Raw genomic sequence first — 17,650 nt, 5'->3', positions numbered from 1 at the left:
TTCAAGAGGGTCCATGGGGCTCCATAGGGGATCTATGGGGCAAATGGGGGGGTCTATGGGGGGTCCTGTGGGTCAGCCCCATACTTATGGGTCAGCCCCATACTTATGGGTCAGCCCCACACTTATGGGTCTATGGGGGTGGGTTCAAGAGGGTCCATGGGGCTCCATAGGGGATCTGTGGGGCAAATGGGGGGGTCTGTGGGGGGTGCTGTGGGTCAGCCCCATACTTATGGGTCAGCCCCACACTTATGGGTCAGCCCCACACTTATGGGTCAGCCCCACACTTATGGGTCGCGGTGCCCCCCCCAGGCTGGGGTGCACGTGGCCGAGGGGGTCGACATCACCCGCACCAATGTGGAGTTCCTGCAGGAGCAGTTCAACCGCATCGCCCTGCACGTCCTGCGCTGCACCGGTGGGTGCTATGGGGCGCTATGGGGCGCTATGGGGTCTCTATGGGGCGCTATGGGGTCTCTATGGGGCTCTATGGGGTCTCTGTGGGGCTCTATGGGGCTCTATGGGGGTCTCTGTGGGGCTCTATGGGGTCTCTATGGGTCTCTGGGGTGCTATGGGGTCTCTATTGGTCTCTGTGGGGGCTCTATAGTGTCTCTATGGGTCTCTATGGGTCTCTATGGGGTCTCTATGGGGTCTCTGTGGGTCTCTGTGGGGTTTCTATGGGTCTCTATGGGCTCTCTATTGGTCTCTAGGGGGTCTCTATGGGTCTCTGGGGTGCTATGGGGTCTCTATTGGTCTCTGTGGGGTCTCTATGGGTCTCTATGGGTCTCTATGGGGTCTCTATTGGTCTCTGTGGGGTCTCTATGGGGTCTCTATGGGGTCTCTATGGGGTCTCTATGGGTCTCTATGGGGTCTCTATTGGTCTCCGTGGGGTCTCTATGGGGTCCCTATGGGTCTCTATGGGGTCTCTATGGGGTCTCTGTGGGTCTCTGTGGTTTCTATGGGTCTCTATGGGTCTCTATGGTCTCTCTATGGTCTCTCTATGTGTCTCTATGGCCTCTCTATGGTCTCTCTATGGCCTCTCTATGGTCTCTCTATGGTCTCTATGCTCTCTATGGTCTCTCTATGGTCTCTCTATGTGTCTCTATGGCCTCTCTATGGTCTCTCTATGGCCTCTCTATGGTCTCTCTATGGTCTCTCTATCCCCTCTCTATGGTCTCTCTATGGTCTCTCTATGGTCTCTCTATCCCCTCTCTATGGTCTCTCTATGGCCTCTCTATGGTCTCTCTATCCCCTCTCTATGGTCTCTCTATGGTCTCTCTATGGTCTCTCTATGGCCTCTCTATGGTCTCTCTATGGTCTCTCTATGGTCTCTCTATCCCCTCTCTATGGTCTCTCTATGGTCTCTCTATGGTCTCTCTATGGCCTCTCTATGGTCTCTCTATGGCCTCTCTATGGTCTCTCTATGGCCTCTCTATCCCCTCTCTATGGCCTCTCTATGGCCTCTCTATGGTCTCTCTATGGTCTCTCTATGGTCTCTCTATGGTCTCTCTATGGTCTCTCTATGGTCTCTCTATGGTCTCTCTATGGTCTCTCTATGGTCTCTCTATGGCCTCTCTATGGTCTCTCTATGGTCTCTCTATGGTCTCTCTATGGTCTCTCTATGGTCTCTCTATGGTCTCTCTATGGCCTCTCTATGGTCTCTCTATGGTCTCTCTATGGTCTCTCTATGGTCTCTCTATGGTCTCTCTATGGTCTCTCTATGGTCTCTCTATGGTCTCTCTATGGCCTCTCTATGGTCTCTCTATGGTCTCTCTATGGTCTCTCTATGGTCTCTCTATGGTCTCTCTATCCCCTCTCTATGGTCTCTCTATGGTCTCTCTATGGTCTCTCTATGGCCTCTCTATGGTCTCTCTATCACCTCTCTATGGTCTCTATGGTCTCTCTATGGCCTCTCTATGGTCTCTCTATGGTCTCTCTATGGCCTCTCTATGGTCTCTCTATGGTCTCTATGGTCTCTATGGTCTCTATGGTCTCTCTATGGTCTCTCTATGGTCTCTCTATGGTCTCTCTATGGTCTCTCTATCCCCTCTCTATGGTCTCTCTATGGTCTCTATGGTCTCTCTATGCCCTCTCTATGATCTCTATGGTCTCTCTATGGCCTCTCTATGGTCTCTCTATGGTCTCTCTATGGTCTCTCTATGGTCTCTCTATGGTCTCTCTATGGTCTCTATGGTCTCTCTATGGTCTCTCTATGGTCTCTCTATGGTCTCTCTATGGTCTCTCTATGGCCTCTCTATGGCCTCTCTATGGCCTCTCTATGGCCTCTCTATGGCCTCTCTATGGTCTCTATGGTCTCTCTATGGTCTCTCTATGGCCTCTCTATGTCCTCTCTATGCCCTCTCTATGGTCTCTCTATGGCCTCTCTATGGTCTCTCTATGGTCTCTCTATGGTCTCTCTATGGTCTCTCTATGGCCTCTCTATGGTCTCTCTATGGTCTCTCTATGGTCTCTCTATGGCCTCTCTATGGTCTCTCTATGGTCTCTCTATGGTCTCTCTATGGTCTCTCTATGGTCTCTCTATGGTCTCTCTATGGCCTCTCTATGCTCTCTCTATGGTCTCTCTATGGTCTCTCTATGGTCTCTCTATGGTCTCTCTATGGTCTCTATGGTCTCTCTATGGTCTCTCTATGGTCTCTCTATGGTCTCTCTATGGCCTCTCTATGGTCTCTCTATGGCCTCTCTATGGTCTCTCTATGGTCTCTCTATGGCCTCTCTATGGTCTCTCTATGGTCTCTCTATGGTCTCTCTATGGCCTCTCTATGGTCTCTCTATGGTCTCTCTATGGCCTCTCTATGGTCTCTCTATGGTCTCTCTATGGCCTCTCTATGGTCTCTCTATGGTCTCTCTATGGTCTCTCTATGGCCTCTCTATGGTCTCTCTATGGTCTCTCTATGGCCTCTCTATGGTCTCTCTATGGTCTCTCTATGGTCTCTCTATGGTCTCTCTATGGTCTCTCTATGGTCTCTCTATGGTCTCTATGGTCTCTCTATGGTCTCTATGGTCTCTCTATGGTCTCTCTGGTCTCTATGGTCTCCCCAGACGGGACGTTCGGGCCGCGCCTGCTGGAGCTCTGTAACCGGGGCCTCCTCGAGTGCCTGGCGCTGAACCTGCTCTGCCTGCGCGGGGAGCGCGGGGCCCTGGCGGCGCTCATCAGCGACCGCATCGTGAGCGCTACCCCCCCCCCCCACCGCGCGCGACCCATAGGGACCCCATAGGGACCCATAGGGACCCATAGCGACCCATAGGGACCCATAGGGACCCCATAGCGACCCATAGGGACCCCATAGAGACCCATAGAGACACATAGGGACCCATAGCGACCCATAGCGACCCATAGCGACCCATAGCAACCCCATAGAAACCCCATAGGGACCGTATAGCGACCCATAGGGACCCACAGCGACCCATAGCGACCCATAGCCACCCATAGGGATCCATAGACACCCCATAGCGACCCATAGCGACCCCATTGCGACCCATAGGGACCCCATAGCGACCCATAGGGACCCCATAGCGACCCCATAGGGATCCATAGACACCCCATAGACACCCCATAAGGACCCATAGCGACCCATAGCGACCCATAGGGACCCCATAGCAACCCCATAGCGACCCATAGCGACCCCATAGAAACCCCATAGGGACCCCATAGCGACCCATAGGGACCCACAGCAACCCATAGGGACCCCATAGGGACCCCATAGCGACCCATAGGGACCCCATAGCACCCCATAGATACCCATAGGGACCCATAGGGACCCCACAGGAACCCATAGCAACCCATAGACCCCATAGACACCCATGGATACCCCATAGACACCCCATAGACCCCATAGACACCCATGGATACCCCATAGACACCCCATAGACCCCATAGACACCCATGGACACCCCATAGACACCCCATAGACACCCATAGAGACCCATAGCACCCCATAGACACCCCATAGACACCCATAGAGACCCATAGCACCCCATAGACACCCCATGGACACCCCATAGACACCCATAGACCCCCATAGAAACCCCATAGACACCCCATAGATCCCCATAGACCCCAATAGAAACCCCATAGACACCCCATAGACACCCATAGGCACCCCATAGACAACAATAGCACCCCATAGACACCCATAGCGCCCCATAGACACCTATAGAACCCTACTGATACCCCATAGACACCCTACGGACACCTACCCTCCCCAGCCCCATAGGCCCTCATAACCCCCCATAGCCCTCATAACCAGCCCTCTATAGCACCCATTGCCCCCATTGAACCCCACTGAGTCCCATTGACCCCCATTACCCCCATTGCCCCCATTGCCCCCATTGACCCCCATTGACCCCCATTGCCCCCATTGCCCCATTGCCCCCCATTCCCCCCATTGACCCCCATTGCCCCCATTGCCCCATTGCCCCCCATTGCCCCATTGACCCCCATTTCCCCCCATTGCCCCATTGCCCCATTGACCCCCATTGCCCCCCCATTCCCCCCATTGCCCCCATTGCCCCATTGACCCCCATTGCCCCATTGCCCCCCATTGCCCCCATTGACCCCTATTGCCCCATTGACCCCCATTGCCCCATTGCCCCCATTCCCCCCATTGCCCCATTGACCCCCATTACCCCCATTGCCCCATTGCCCCCCATTCCCCCCATTGACCCCCATTGCCCCATTGACCCCCATTGCCCCCATTGACCCCCATTGCCCCATTGACCCCCATTGCCCCCATTGCCCCCATTGCCCCCCATTCCCCCCATTGCCCCATTCCCCCATTGCCCCATTGACCCCCATTACCCCCCATTGACCCCCATTACCCCCCATTGCCCATTGGCCCCATTACTCCCATTGCTCCCCATTGCCCCGCATACACCCCGAACTGCCCTCCATTACCCCCATTGCCCCATTGCCCCCCATTCCCCCCATTGACCCCCATTGCCCCATTGCCCCATTGACCCCCATTGACCCCCATTGCCCCATTGCCCCATTGACCCCCATTGACCCCCATTGCCCCATTGACCCCCATTCCCCCCATTGACCCATTGACCCCCATTGCCCCATTGACCCCCATTGCCCCATTGACCCCCATTGCCCCATTGACCCCCATTGCCCCATTGCCCCCCATTGACCCCCATTATCTCTCTCCCCACAGCGCCGCCTCTCTGCCGACGTGGCCCCCGCGCTGGGGGGCTGGCTCACGGCCGTTGTGGGGCTGCGGCTCCAGGCGGTGCTGGAGCAGATGCCCGTGACCCCCGAGCAGGTCCTGCCCTATGTGAGGCGCGTCGGAGACCCCCCGGCCCCACGGCAGGTGAGCACCCGGCCCCATAGAGCCTGCCCCATAGAGCCTGCCCCATAGGGCCTGCCCCATAGATCTGCCCCATAGAGCCTGCCCCATAGATCTGCCCCATAGAGCCTGCCCCATAGAGCCTGCCCCATAGATCTGCCCCATAGAGCCTGCCCCATAGAGCCTGCCCCATAGGGCCTGCCCCATAAATCCCCACAGATCTGCCCCATAGAGCCTGCCCCATAGAGCCTGCCCCATAGAGCCTGCCCCATAAATCCCCACAGATCTGCCCCATAGAGCCTGCCCCATAAATCCCCACAGATCTGCCCCATAGAGCCTGCCCCATAGACGTGAACCATAGGGCCTGCCCCATAGAGCCTGCCCCATAAATCCCCATAGATCTGCCCCATAGAGCCTGCCCCATAGAGCCTGCCCCATAAATCCCCACAGATCTGCCCCATAGAGCCTGCCCCATAGATCTGCCCCATAGAGCCTGCCCCATAGAGCCTGCCCCATAGAGCCTCCCCCATAGAGCCTGCCCCATAAATCCCCACAGATCTGCCCCATAGAGCCTGCCCCATAGAGCCTGCCCCATAGAGCCTGCCCCATAGAGCCTGCCCCATAGAGCCTGCCCCATAGAGCCTGCCCCATAAATCCCCACAGATCTGCCCCAGAGAGCCTGCCCTATAGACCTGAACCATAGGGCCTGCCCCATAGAGCCTGCCCCATAAATCCCCACAGATCTGCCCCGGAGAGCCTGCCCTATAGACCTGAACCATAGAGCCTGCCCCATAGAGTCTGCCCCACAGAGCCTGAACCATAGAGCGTGACCCATAGATCCCTATAGATTTGCCCCATAGAGCTTGCCCTATAGACCTGACCCATAGATCGTGACCCCTAGAGCCTGACCATAGAGCCTGACCCATGGATCTGCCCCATAGACCTGCCCCATAGAGCCTGACCCATAGACCTGCCCCATAGGGCCTGACCCATAGACCTGAACCATAGAGCCTGACCCATAGATCCTGCCCCATAGATCTGCCCCATGGATCTGCCCCATAGACCTGCCCCATAGAGCCTGACCCATAGACCTGAACCATAGAGCCTGCCCTATAGATTGTGCCCCATAGATCCTGCCCCATAGAGCCTGACCCATAGACCTGAACCATAGAGCCTGCCCTATAGATTGTGCCCCATAGATCCTGCCCCATAGAGCCTGACCCATAGACCTGAACCATAGAGCCTGCCCCATAGAGCCTGCCCTATAGATTGTGCCCCATAGATCTGCCCCATAGATCCTGCCCCATAGACCTGCCCCATAGAGCCTGACCTATAGATCCTGCCCCATAGATCCTGCCCCATAGATCTGCCCCATAGAGCCTGACCCATAGACCTGAACCATAGAGCCTGACCCATAGACCTGAACCATAGAGCCTGCCCTATAGATTGTGCCCCATAGATCCTGCCCCATAGATCCTGCCCCATAGACCTGACCCATAGAGCCTGCCCCATAGAGCCTGCCCTATAGATTGTGCCCCATAGATCCTGCCCCATAGATCTGCCCCATAGATCTGCCCCATAGACCGTGCCCCATAGCACCAGCATTGACCCCCCATTGACCCCCCCCCCCCAGCCTCTCCCTGAGGAGCCAATGGACGTGCAGGAGGCGGAGCCACCCCCGGAGGACGCTCAGGTGGGCGGGGCTTAGAAGACGGGGGGAGGGGCTTAACAATGAGGGCGGGGCCTCGTCTGACCACGCCCCCCCCCCTCTTTCAACCAATAGAGAGAGGGCAGCGGCTCCCCCCCCCCGGGGACCACGGCCGAGGAGGTGCTGAGCCCCGAGAGCGAGCCCTGGGCAGCTGCAGTGCCCCCCGTGAGTGGGGCTGGGGGGGACTTGTGGGGCTGGGCACTTGTGGGGCTGGGGAGGGACTTGGGCTGGGGGGGACTTGTGGGGCTGGGGGGGACTTGTGGGGCTGGGGGGGACTTGTGGGGCTGGGGTGGGCACTTGTGGGGCTGGGGGGCACTTGGGCTGGGGGGGACTTGTGGGGCTGGGGGCACTTGGGCTTTGGGGGACTTGGGCTGGGGTGGACAATTGTGGGGCTGGGGAGGGACTTGGGCTTTGGGGGACTTGTGGGGCTGGGGGCACTTGGGCTGGGACGGACACTTGTGGGGCTGATGGGGGGCACTTGTGGGGCTGGGCCCCCACTCTCTGACCCCCCCCCAGGAGTGGGTCCCGATCCTGCGCGAGGATGCTCAGCGCCAGCGCAAGGCGAAGGCGCAGCCGCCCCTGAGCGATGCCTACATGAGCGGCATGCCGGCCAAGCGCCGCAAGGTGGGGCTGCCCCATAGCGACCCATAGCGACCCATAGAGACCCATAGAGACCCCATATCGACCCATAGAGACCCATAGAGACCCATAGAGACCCATAGAGACCCCATAGAGACCCCATAGAAACCCCACAGAGCCCCATAGAGACCCCATAGAGACCCCATAGAGACCCCATAGAGACCCCATAGAGACCCCATAGAAACCCCATAGAAACCCCATAGAGACCCCATAGAACCCCATAGAGACCCCATAGAGACCCCATAGAAACCCCATAGAAACCCCATAGAGACCCCATAGAGACCCCATAGAAACCCCATAGAGACCCCATAGAAACCCATAGATACCACATAGAGCCCCATAGACCCCATAGGTAGCATATAGAGACCCATAGAGACCCCGTAGAGCCCCACAGAGACCCCATAGACACCCCATAATGCCCCATAGAAACCCCATAGAGCCCTGTAGAGACCCCATAGAGAGCACATAGAGCCTTATAGAGACCCCATAGATATCATATAGAGACCCATAGAGCCCCATAGAAACCCCAGAGATACCACATAGAGCCCCATACAGCCCCACAGAGACCCCATAGATACCATATAAAGACCCATGGAGCCCCATAGATACCCCATAGAGCCCCATAGAAACCCCATAGAGCCCCATACAGACCCCATAGAGCCCCATAGAGACCCATAGAGACCCATAGAGACCCCATAGAGCCCCATAGATACCCCATAGAGCCCCATAGAAACCCCATAGAGACCCCATAGAAACCCCATAGAGCCCCATAGAGCCCCATAGAGCCCCATACAGACCCCATAGAGCCCCATACAGACCCCATAGAGCCCCATAGAGCCCCATAGAGCCCCATAGAGCCCCATAGAGCCCCATGTCCACCCCACCCCACTGACCCCCGCTCAGACCATGCAGGCCGAGCCCCCCCCATTGCTCCTGGCCGAAGCCGTGGGTCGCGCTGCCCGAGCCGCTGGGGCCCGGCCCCTGGGGCCCCCCGAGAGCCTGAGCCGGGAACTGAGCGAGGGGCCCCTGCAGGACGGGTACCGGGAGCAGGTACTTGGGGGGCTGGGATCTATGGGGCAGAGGGGGGGAGCTATGGGGCAGAGGGGGGGGGAGCTATGGGGCAGAGATGGGGGGGGGATCTATGGGGCAGAGATGGGGGGGGACTATGGGGCAGAGGGGGGAGCTATGGGGCAGAGGGGGGGGATCCATGGGGCAGAGGGGGGGGAGCTATGGGGCAGAGGGGGGGGAGCTATGGGGCAGAGGGGGGGGATCCATGGGGCAGAGGGGGGGGAGCTATGGGGCAGAGGGGGGGGAGCTATGGGGCAGAGGGGGGGAGCTATGGGGCAGAGGGGGGGGAGCTATGGGGCAGAGGGGGGGGATCTATGGGGCAGAGGGGGGGGAGCTATGGGGCAGAGGGGGGGGAGCTATGGGGCAGAGGGGGGGGATCCATGGGGCAGAGGGGGGGGAGCTATGGGGCAGAGGGGGGGGAGCTATGGGGCAGAGATGGGGGGGGATCCATGGGGCAGAGGGGGGGGATCCATGGGGCAGAGGGGGGGGAGCTATGGGGCAGAGGGGGGGGAGCTATGGGGCAGAGGGGGGGGAGCTATGGGGCAGAGATGGGGGGGGAGCTATGGGGCTGGGGGGACGGGGTAAAGGGGGGGGATGTGTGTGTGGGGAACACGACGACTTAAAGTGTTGGATATGGGGCAGGGCGCTATGGGGCAGCTCCACTTATGGGGCACCCCATAGAGAAAGGGGGTTGAAAGGTCAACCAAGTTGGCCTCCACCCGCTAGGGGGCGCCCATCAGGCGGGGCTCTATGGGACATGGCCATGGGAAGGTTCCATTCATTGGCTTGGGGGGAGGGGGCGGGGTTTGGTCCTCCAAGCCCTGCCCCATGGATCTATGGGGCGCTGCCCCCCTTTTTACCCCTCCCCCCTCCCCCCCCAGCTCCAAGCCGACCTCCGGCGCCGCCTCCGCGACGACCCCGACTTCACCCCCCGGCGCTTCCCCAACGCCCACCGGGCCTTCAACGAGGAGCCCGCCCCTCCCCCCCCCGAGACCCCACCCCCCCAATAAAGCTCCGGCCCCTCCCCCACCCCCAAAAAGACGCCAAAATTTTGGGGTTTTGAAAACTTTTTTTTTTTTTTTTTGTTTTGCCCTTTTTCCACTTTTCTGTAACCAAACCATGGGGGGTGGGGGAGGGGGGGGGGGTGGGGGAGGGGCGAACCCCATAGCGGGGGTCACTGACACCCCTCCCCCCCCTCCATTAATTCATTGACACCGGCCCCTCCTCCCACGTAAATAGGGGAGGGGGGGGGAGGGGGGGGAGGGGTCACGGGGGTCGCCCCGGCCCCTCCCCCCCCCATGCGCGGGCGGGGGGAGGGGCGCGGCGGGCGCCGGAAGTGGGGCAGGGTTGTGGGGGGGGAGGGGCGGCCCCGCGGGGTTGGTTGTGAGGGGGTGGGGGAGGGGGTGGAGGAGGGGGGGGAGGGGCCTCGCTGGGGCGTCCTCTGGCCCCGCCCCCTTTGCCGGGGGGGGGAGGGGCGAAAGGACGCGGGGGCGGGGCCAGGAGGCGGCCGAGGGGCAGCAGCGGGGGGAGGGGCGGCGCGGGGGGGGCCCCGAAGTTCACCACGGGGGGGTCCAGCACCGGCAGCAGCATCTGGGGGGGGGGAGGGGAGGAAGGGGCGGAGCTTAGGCCCAAGGGGGGCGGGGCTTGGGCCCAAAGGGGGCGGGGCTTGGCCTTTACCTGCTGGAAGCTGCCCTGCCCCTGCCCATAGAACTCTGAGGGGGGGGTCAGGTCCTGGCGCACCTGCGGGGGGGGGGGGGGCGTGGCCTGACCTCAAGGAGCTCTCCCATTGGCTCCCGGACTCTCGTGGCCCCGCCCACTCCATAGCTCCGCCCACCCCTCCCCTGCTCTCATCTCCCATTGGTTTCTGGTCTCTCCTGGCTCCACCCACTTTTAACCCCTCCCTACTCCACCCCCCCAATGGCCCCACCCCTTCCTTAGCCCCGCCCACCCCATAACCACGCCCCTTTACCCCATAGCCCCACCCCCTTCCCTTTGCTCTCCTCATCCCCCATTGGCTCCCGGTCCCTCCTGGCCCCGCCCCCTTTTTCACCCTCCCACCCCATAGCGCTGCCCCCCTTTGCCCCAGCCCCTCCCTCATTGGCTGCCACTCCCTCGAAGCCCCGCCCCCTCGGCCCCGCCCCCTCACCTGCACCAGGGCCGTGTCCCCGCAGTAGGGGGCGCTGTAGAGGAAGGGGGGGCCCGGGGGGGGCAGCAGAAGCCCCGCCCCCCCCCCGCCCCCCCCCCGCGGCAGCTCCGGGGCCCCTCCCCCCCCCAGCGGGGGCAGCTCCAGGAAGGGGCCTTTGAGAGGGGGGAGGGGCGGGAGCGCGGCCCCGGGCACCAGCAGCGGCCTGGGGGGGGGAGGGGAGGGGGGGGTCAAGCTATGGGGCACGGGGGTGTGATGTGGGGCAGGCTATGGGGCGGGATGGGGGTCAAGGTATGGGGCACGGGGGTGTGATGTGGGGCAGGCTATGGGGTGGGGGGGTGATGTGGATCTGGCTATGGGGCACGATGTGGGTCCGGCTGTGGGTCACTGGGGGTGATGTGGGTCAGGCTATGGGGCGGGATGGGGGTCAAGGTATGGGGCACAGGGTGATGTGGGGCAGGCTATGGGGTGGGGGGGCGATGTGGATCTGGCTATGGGGCACGATGTGGGTCCGGCTGTGGGTCACTGGGGGTGATGTGGGTCAGGCTATGGGGCACGATGTGGGTCCGGCTGTGGGTCACTGGGGGTGATGTGGGTCAGGCTATGGGGCAGGATGGGGGTCAAGGTATGGGGCACAGGGTGATGTGGGGCAGGCTATGGGGTGGGGGTGATGTGGATCTGGCTATGGGGCACGATGTGGGGCAGGCTATGGGGTGGGGGGGTGATGTGGATCTGGCTATGGGGCACGATGTGGGGCAGGCTATGGGGTGGGGGTGATGTGGATCTGGCTATGGGGCACGATGTGGGTCCGGCTGTGGGTCACTGGGGGTGATGTGGGTCAGGCTATGGGGCAGGATGGGGGTCAAGGTATGGGGCACAGGGTGATGTGGGGCAGGCTATGGGGTGGGGGGTGATGTGGATCTGGCTATGGGGCACGATGTGGGTCCGGCTGTGGGTCACTGGGGGTGATGTGCATCAGGCTATGGGGCAGGATGTGGGTCAAGGTATGGGGCACAGGGTGATGTGGGGCAGGCTATGGGGCAGGATGTAAGGCAGGCTATGGGGGAGCAGCTTGTACATCAGGCTATGGGGCACGATGTGGGTCCGGCTGTGGGTCACTGGGGGTGATGTGGGTCAGGCTATGGGGTGGGATGGGGGTCAAGGTATGGGGCATACGGTGATGTGGGGCAGGCTGTGGGGCAGCAGCTTGTGCATCAGGCTATGGGGCAGGATGTGGGTCAAGCTATGGGGCACGGGGGTGTGATGTGGGGCAGGCTATGGGGTGGGGGGCGATGTGGATCTGGCTATGGGGCACAATGTGGGTCCGGCTGTGGGTCACTGGGGGTGATGTGGGTCAGGCTATGGGGAGGGATGGGGGTCAAGGTATGGGGCACAGGGTGATGTGGGGCAGGCTATGGGGTGGGGGGGCGATGTGGATCTGGCTATGGGGCACGATGTGGGTCCGGCTGTGGGTCACTGGGGGTGATGTGGGTCAGGCTATGGGGCACGATGTGGGTCCGGCTGTGGGTCACTGGGGGTGATGTGGGTCAGGCTATGGAGCAGGATGGGGGTCAAGGTATGGGGCACAGGGTGATGTGGGGAGGGATGGGGGTCAAGGTGTGGGGCACAGGGTGATGTGGGGCAGGCTATGGGGTGAGGGGCGATGTGGATCAGGCTATGGGGCACGATGTGGGTCTGGCTGTGGGTCACTGGGGGTGATGTGGGTCAGGCTATGGGGCGGGATGGGGGTCTCACTGATGGGGGCGATGTGGGTCAGGCTATGGGGCAGGGTGATGTGGGGCTCACTGGGGGGGCACAGGGTGATGTGATGTGGGTCACAGGCTATGGGGCAGATGTGGGTCACTATGGGGCACAGGGTGATGTGGGTCACGCTATGGGGCAGATGTGGCTCACTGGGGGGGTGATGTGGGTCACGCTATGGGGCAGGTGTGGCTCACTGGGGGGTGATGTGGGTCACGCTATGGGGCAGGTGTGGGTCCCACTCACCTATAGGGGCTCAGCGATGGGGTCCCCGGGCGGAAGCTGCTGCCAGCAGCTTGTGCATCAGGCTATGGCAGGATGTGGGTCACGGGGGGCACAGGGTGATGTGGGACCTGGGGGCAGGAGGCAGGCTAGGGGTCAGCCCCACAGCGCTGCCCCACAAGTGCTGACCCCCAACTGTCCCACCCCACCCCATAACCGCCCCCTCCAGACCCATAACCACCCCCTCCAGACCCATAACCACCCCCTCCAGACCCATAACTGCTCCCTTCCAGACCCATAACTGCTCCCTTCCAGACCCATAACTGCTCCCTTCCAGACCCATAACCACCCCCTCCAGACCCATAACTCCTCCCTTCCAGACCCATAACCACCCCTTCCAGACCCATAACCGCTCCCTCCAGACCCATAACCACTCTCTCGAGACCCATAACTGCTCCCTTCCAGACCCATAACTGCTCCCTTCCAGACCCATAACCACCCCCTCCAGACCCATAACTGCTCCCTTCCAGACCCATAACCACCCCCTCCAGACCCATAACCACCCCCTCCAGACCCATAACCACCCCCTCCAGACCCATAACCACCCCCTCCAGACCCATAACTCCTCCCTTCCAGACCCATAACCACCCCCTCCAGACCCATAACCACTCCCTCCAGACCCATAACCACTCCCTCCAGACCCATAACCACCCTCTCCAGACCCATAACCGCTCTCTCCAGACCCATAAGTGCCCCTTCAAGACCCATAACTTCCCCCCTGCCCCATAACTGCTGCCTCCAGACCCATAACCACCCCCTCCAGACCCATAACTGCTCCCTTCCAGACCCATAACCACCCCCTTCAGACCCATAACTGCTCCCTTCCAGACCCATAACTGCTCCCTCCAGACCCATAACCACTCCCTCCAGACCCATAACCACCCCCTCCAGACCCATAACCACCCCCTCCAGACCCATAACCACCCCCTCCAGACCCATAACCGCTCCCTCCAGACCCATAACCACCCCCTCCAGACCCATAACCGCCCCCTCCAGACCCATAACTGCTCCCTTCCAGACCCATAACTGCTCCCTCCAGACCCATAACCACCCCCTCCAGACCCATAACTGCTCCCTTCCAGACCCATAACCACTCTCTCGAGACCCATAACCGCTCCCTCCAGACCCATAACCGCCCCCTCCAGACCCATAACCACCCCCTCCAGACCCATAACTGCTCCCTTCCAGACCCATAACCACCCCCTCCAGACCCATAACCACCCCTCCAGACCCATAACTGCTCCCTCCAGACCCATAACCGCTCTCTCCAGACCCATAACCGCTCCCTCCAGACCCATAACCGCTCTCTCCAGACCCATAACTACTCCCTTCCAGACCCATAACCACCCCTTCCAGACCCATAACCACCCCCTCCAGACCCATAACCACCCCCTCCAGACCCATAACCGCTCTCTCCAGACCCATAAGTGCCCCTTCAAGACCCATAACCACCCCCTCCAGACCCATAACCACTCTCTCGAGACCCATAACTGCTCCCTCCAGACCCATAACCGCTCTCTCCAGACCCATAAGTGCCCCTTCAAGACCCATAACTTCCCCCCTGCCCCATAACTGCTCCCTCCAGACCCATAACCACCCCCTCCAGACCCATAACTGCTGCCTCCAGACCCATAACCACCCCCTCCGGACATATAACAACCCCTCCAGCCCCATAACCGCCCCCCCCCCCCACCCTGCCCCACACCTGCCCCACGGCGCCGGCTCCGCTGTAGAAGAGCTCCGGGTACAGGCGGTGCCCGGGGGGGGAGGGGTCCCCGTTGGGGGCGGGGCCTTTGGGCTCGGGGGGCGGAGCCTCGGGGCCGTTGGGGGGTGGAGGCCCCGCCCCTCCCCCCGGCAGCAGCTCCCAAGGGCGGGGGGGGGCGGAGTCCAACTGGGGGGGGGGAGGGGACAGGGAGTCAATGGGGGAGGGGTCTTGACCTTTAAGTGACCCCGTGACCCATAAGTGACCCCATGACCCATAAATGACCCTGACCCCGTGACCCATAAGTGACCCCATGACCCATAAATGACCCATAAGTGACCCCATGACCCATAAATGACCCTGACCCGTGACCCATAAGTGACCCCATGACCCATAAGTGACCCCATGACCCATAAGTGACCCCGTGACCCATAAGTGACCCCATGACCCATAAATGACCGTGACCCCGTGACCCGTAAGTGACCCCGTGACCCATAAACGACCCTGACCCGTGACCCCATGACCCATAAATGACCCTGACCCGTGACCCATAAGTGACCCCATGACCCATAAATGACCGTGACCCCGTGACCCATAAGTGACCCCATGACCCATAAATGACCCTGACCCGTGACCCATAAGTGACCCCATGACCCATAAATGACCGTGACCCCGTGACCCATAAGTGACCCCATGACCCATAAATGACCGTGACCCCGTGACCCATAAGTGACCCCATGACCCATAAATGACCCTGACCCATGACCCCGTGACCCATAAGTGAACCCTGACCCATATGTGACCCTCAGCCCCATACGTGACCCCCGGCCCCACAACTGACCCCATGACCCCTAAGGGACCCTGTGACCCATAAGTGACCCCATGACCCACAAGTAACCTCCTCACCCCCAGGTGCCCCCCGTGACCCATATGTGACCCCATGACCCCTAAGGGACCCTGTGACCCATAAGTGACCCCATGCCACACAAGTGACCCCCAGACCCATGTGACCCCATGACCCATATGTGACCCCATGACCCCTAAGTGACCAGGTGACCCACAAGTAACCCTGTGATCCACAAATGACCTCCTGACCCACAACTTCCCCCAGACCCCGTGACCCCATGACCCACAACTGACCCCCCCAGCCCCATGTGACCCCCTGTGACCCCACCCAAAATGTGACCCCCCATGACCCCGTGACAAATGACCTCCTGACCCACAAGTGACCCCCTGACCCACAAATGACCCAGTGACCCACAAGTGACCCCCTGACCCACAAATGACCTCCTGACCCACAACTTCCCCCCAGCCCCATGTGACCCCCTGACCCACAAGTGACCCCCTGACCCACAAATGACCCAGTGACCCACAAGTGACCCCATGACCCACAAACGACCTCCTGACCCACAACTTCCCCCCAGCCCCATGTGACCCCCTGACCCACAAGTGACCCCATGACCCACAAATGACCTCCTGACCCACAACTTCCCCCCAGCCCCATGTGACCCCCTGACCCACAAGTGACCCCATGACCCACAAATGACCCCGTGACCCACGTGTGACCCAAACCCCATAAGTGACCCCAGACCCATAAGTGACCCCGTGACCCCCATCTGACCCCCAAGTGCCCCTCCCCCCCCCCCCTCACCCCATCACTTGGGGGCGGCTCCTTCTCGCGCTGGGCTCGGGGGTCGCTGTCGGGGGGGGGCTCCCAAGGCTCCGCCCCCCCCCAGGCCCCGCCCCCCCCCGCGCCGAGGCCCCGCCCCCCCTCCTCGGGGGGGGGCTTCGCTCTCTGGGCCCGTTCGGTGCCGATGGGGCCCGGGGGGGGGGCGGGGGGGGGGAGCGGCTGGGGGGAGGGGGAAGAGAGCATGGGTTACCCCATAGACCCCATAGAGACCCCATAGAGACCCCATAGAGACCCCACAGAGACCCCATAAACACCCCATAGAGACCCCAAAAAACCCATAGAGACCCCATATAGAGACCTCATAGAGCCCCATAGAAACCCCATAGATCCCCACAGAAACGCCATAGATCCCCATAGAGACCCATAGAGCCCCATAGAGCCCCACAGAGCCCCCATAGAGCCCCATAGAAACCCCACAGAGCCCCATAGAGCCCCATAGAACCCCACAGAGCCCCATAGAGCCCCACAGAGCCCCATAGAACCCCACAGAGCCCCATAGCGCCCCATAGAACCCCACAGAGCCCCATAGAACCCCATAGTGCTCCATAGAGCCCCATTGAGACCCACAGAGCCCCACAGAAACCCCAGAGCCCCATAGAGACCCCATATAGCCCCATAGAAACGCCATAGAGCCCCATAGATCCCCACAGAGCCCCACAGAGCCCCATAGAGCCCCACAGAGCCCCCATAGAGCCCCACAGAAACCCCACAGAGCCCCATAGAAACCCCACAGATCCCCATAGATCCCCACAGATCCCCATAGAGACTCCATAGAGACCCATAGAGCCCCATAGAGCCCCACAGAGCCCCATAGAGCCCCATAGAGCCCCACAGAGCCCCACAGAGCCCCACAGAGCCCCATAGAGCCCCATAGAGATCCATAGAGACCATAGAGACCCATAGAGCCCCATAGAGCCCCATAGAGCCCCATAGATATCCCATAGATACCCCATAGAGGCCCATAGATACCCCATAGAGACCCCATAGAGTCCCCATAGAGCCCCATAGGTACCATAGAGACCCCATAGAGCCCCATAGAAACCCCATAGAGCCCCATAGAAACCCCATAGAGCCCCACAGAAACCCCATAGAAACCCCATAGATCCCCATAGAAACCCCATAGAAACCCCACAGAAACCCCATAGAGCCCCACAGAAACCCCATAGAGCCCCACAGAGCCCCATAGAGCCCCACAGAAACCCCACCCCATAGAGCCCCATAGAAACCCCATAGAGCCCCATAGAGCCCCATAGAGCCCCATAGATCCCCACAGAGCCCCATAGAAACCCCATAGAGCCCCATAGAAACCCCATAGAGCCCCATAGAGACCCCATAGAGCCCCATAGAAACCCCACAG

At 60.7% G+C, this 17,650-nt stretch overlaps 2 protein-coding genes and 1 long non-coding RNA gene across 3 annotated transcripts in view; 1 reads left to right on the top strand and 2 right to left on the bottom strand.

Annotated features, from left to right (window-relative positions):
• The window catches only part of BAG6 (BAG cochaperone 6), a 31,777-nt gene extending 21,146 nt beyond the window's left edge, over window positions 1-10,631 (top strand). The window contains 9 exon segments of the mRNA XM_062638820.1: window positions 310-412; window positions 3,055-3,179; window positions 5,169-5,324; window positions 6,934-6,993; window positions 7,084-7,173; window positions 7,525-7,632; window positions 8,551-8,697; window positions 9,597-9,745; window positions 10,621-10,631. Coding sequence (XP_062494804.1) covers window positions 310-412; window positions 3,055-3,179; window positions 5,169-5,324; window positions 6,934-6,993; window positions 7,084-7,173; window positions 7,525-7,632; window positions 8,551-8,697; window positions 9,597-9,725 — 918 coding nt within the window. The 3' untranslated portion in view covers window positions 9,726-9,745; window positions 10,621-10,631.
• Window positions 9,982-14,199, bottom strand: LOC134174139 (uncharacterized). The gene is made up of 5 exons (XM_062638821.1): window positions 14,161-14,199; window positions 12,866-12,927; window positions 10,862-11,063; window positions 10,393-10,455; window positions 9,982-10,305 (listed from the first exon to the last, which is right to left on the bottom strand). Exons 1-5 carry the CDS (start codon window positions 14,197-14,199, stop codon window positions 9,982-9,984), a joined length of 690 nt encoding a protein of 229 aa, XP_062494805.1.
• A 435-nt stretch (window positions 14,200-14,634) lies between these two features.
• LOC134174138 (uncharacterized) lies at window positions 14,635-16,452 on the bottom strand. Its single transcript, XR_009968521.1, has 2 exons — window positions 16,255-16,452; window positions 14,635-14,792 (listed from the first exon to the last, which is right to left on the bottom strand). It is a non-coding gene; the product is annotated as an uncharacterized LOC134174138 (long non-coding RNA).
• Between the last annotated feature and the right edge of the window lie 1,198 nt (window positions 16,453-17,650).

The sequence above is a fragment of the Pezoporus occidentalis genome, unplaced genomic scaffold, assembly GCF_034315485.1.
Source record: "Pezoporus occidentalis ecotype Australia unplaced genomic scaffold, CSIRO_AGI_Poc_V1 ctg580, whole genome shotgun sequence".
Classification (NCBI taxonomy): domain Eukaryota; kingdom Metazoa; phylum Chordata; class Aves; order Psittaciformes; family Psittacidae; genus Pezoporus; species Pezoporus occidentalis.
This window is presented reverse-complemented; position numbering and strand designations above follow the sequence as displayed.

Bases quoted from the DNA above. Each gene is read 5' to 3' on its own strand.
- LOC134174139 (XM_062638821.1), bottom strand. From the start codon at position 14,199: ATGGGTCTGGAGGGAGCGGTTATGGGTCTGGAGAGAGCG. The intron at 12,928-14,160 runs GTTATGGGTCTG...ATCCTGCCATAG, and splicing joins TTATGGGTCTGGAGAGAGCG to CCTGATGCACAAGCTGCTGG. The intron at 10,306-10,392 runs GTAAAGGCCAAG...CCCCCCCCCCAG, and splicing joins GGCAGGGCAGCTTCCAGCAG to ATGCTGCTGCCGGTGCTGGA.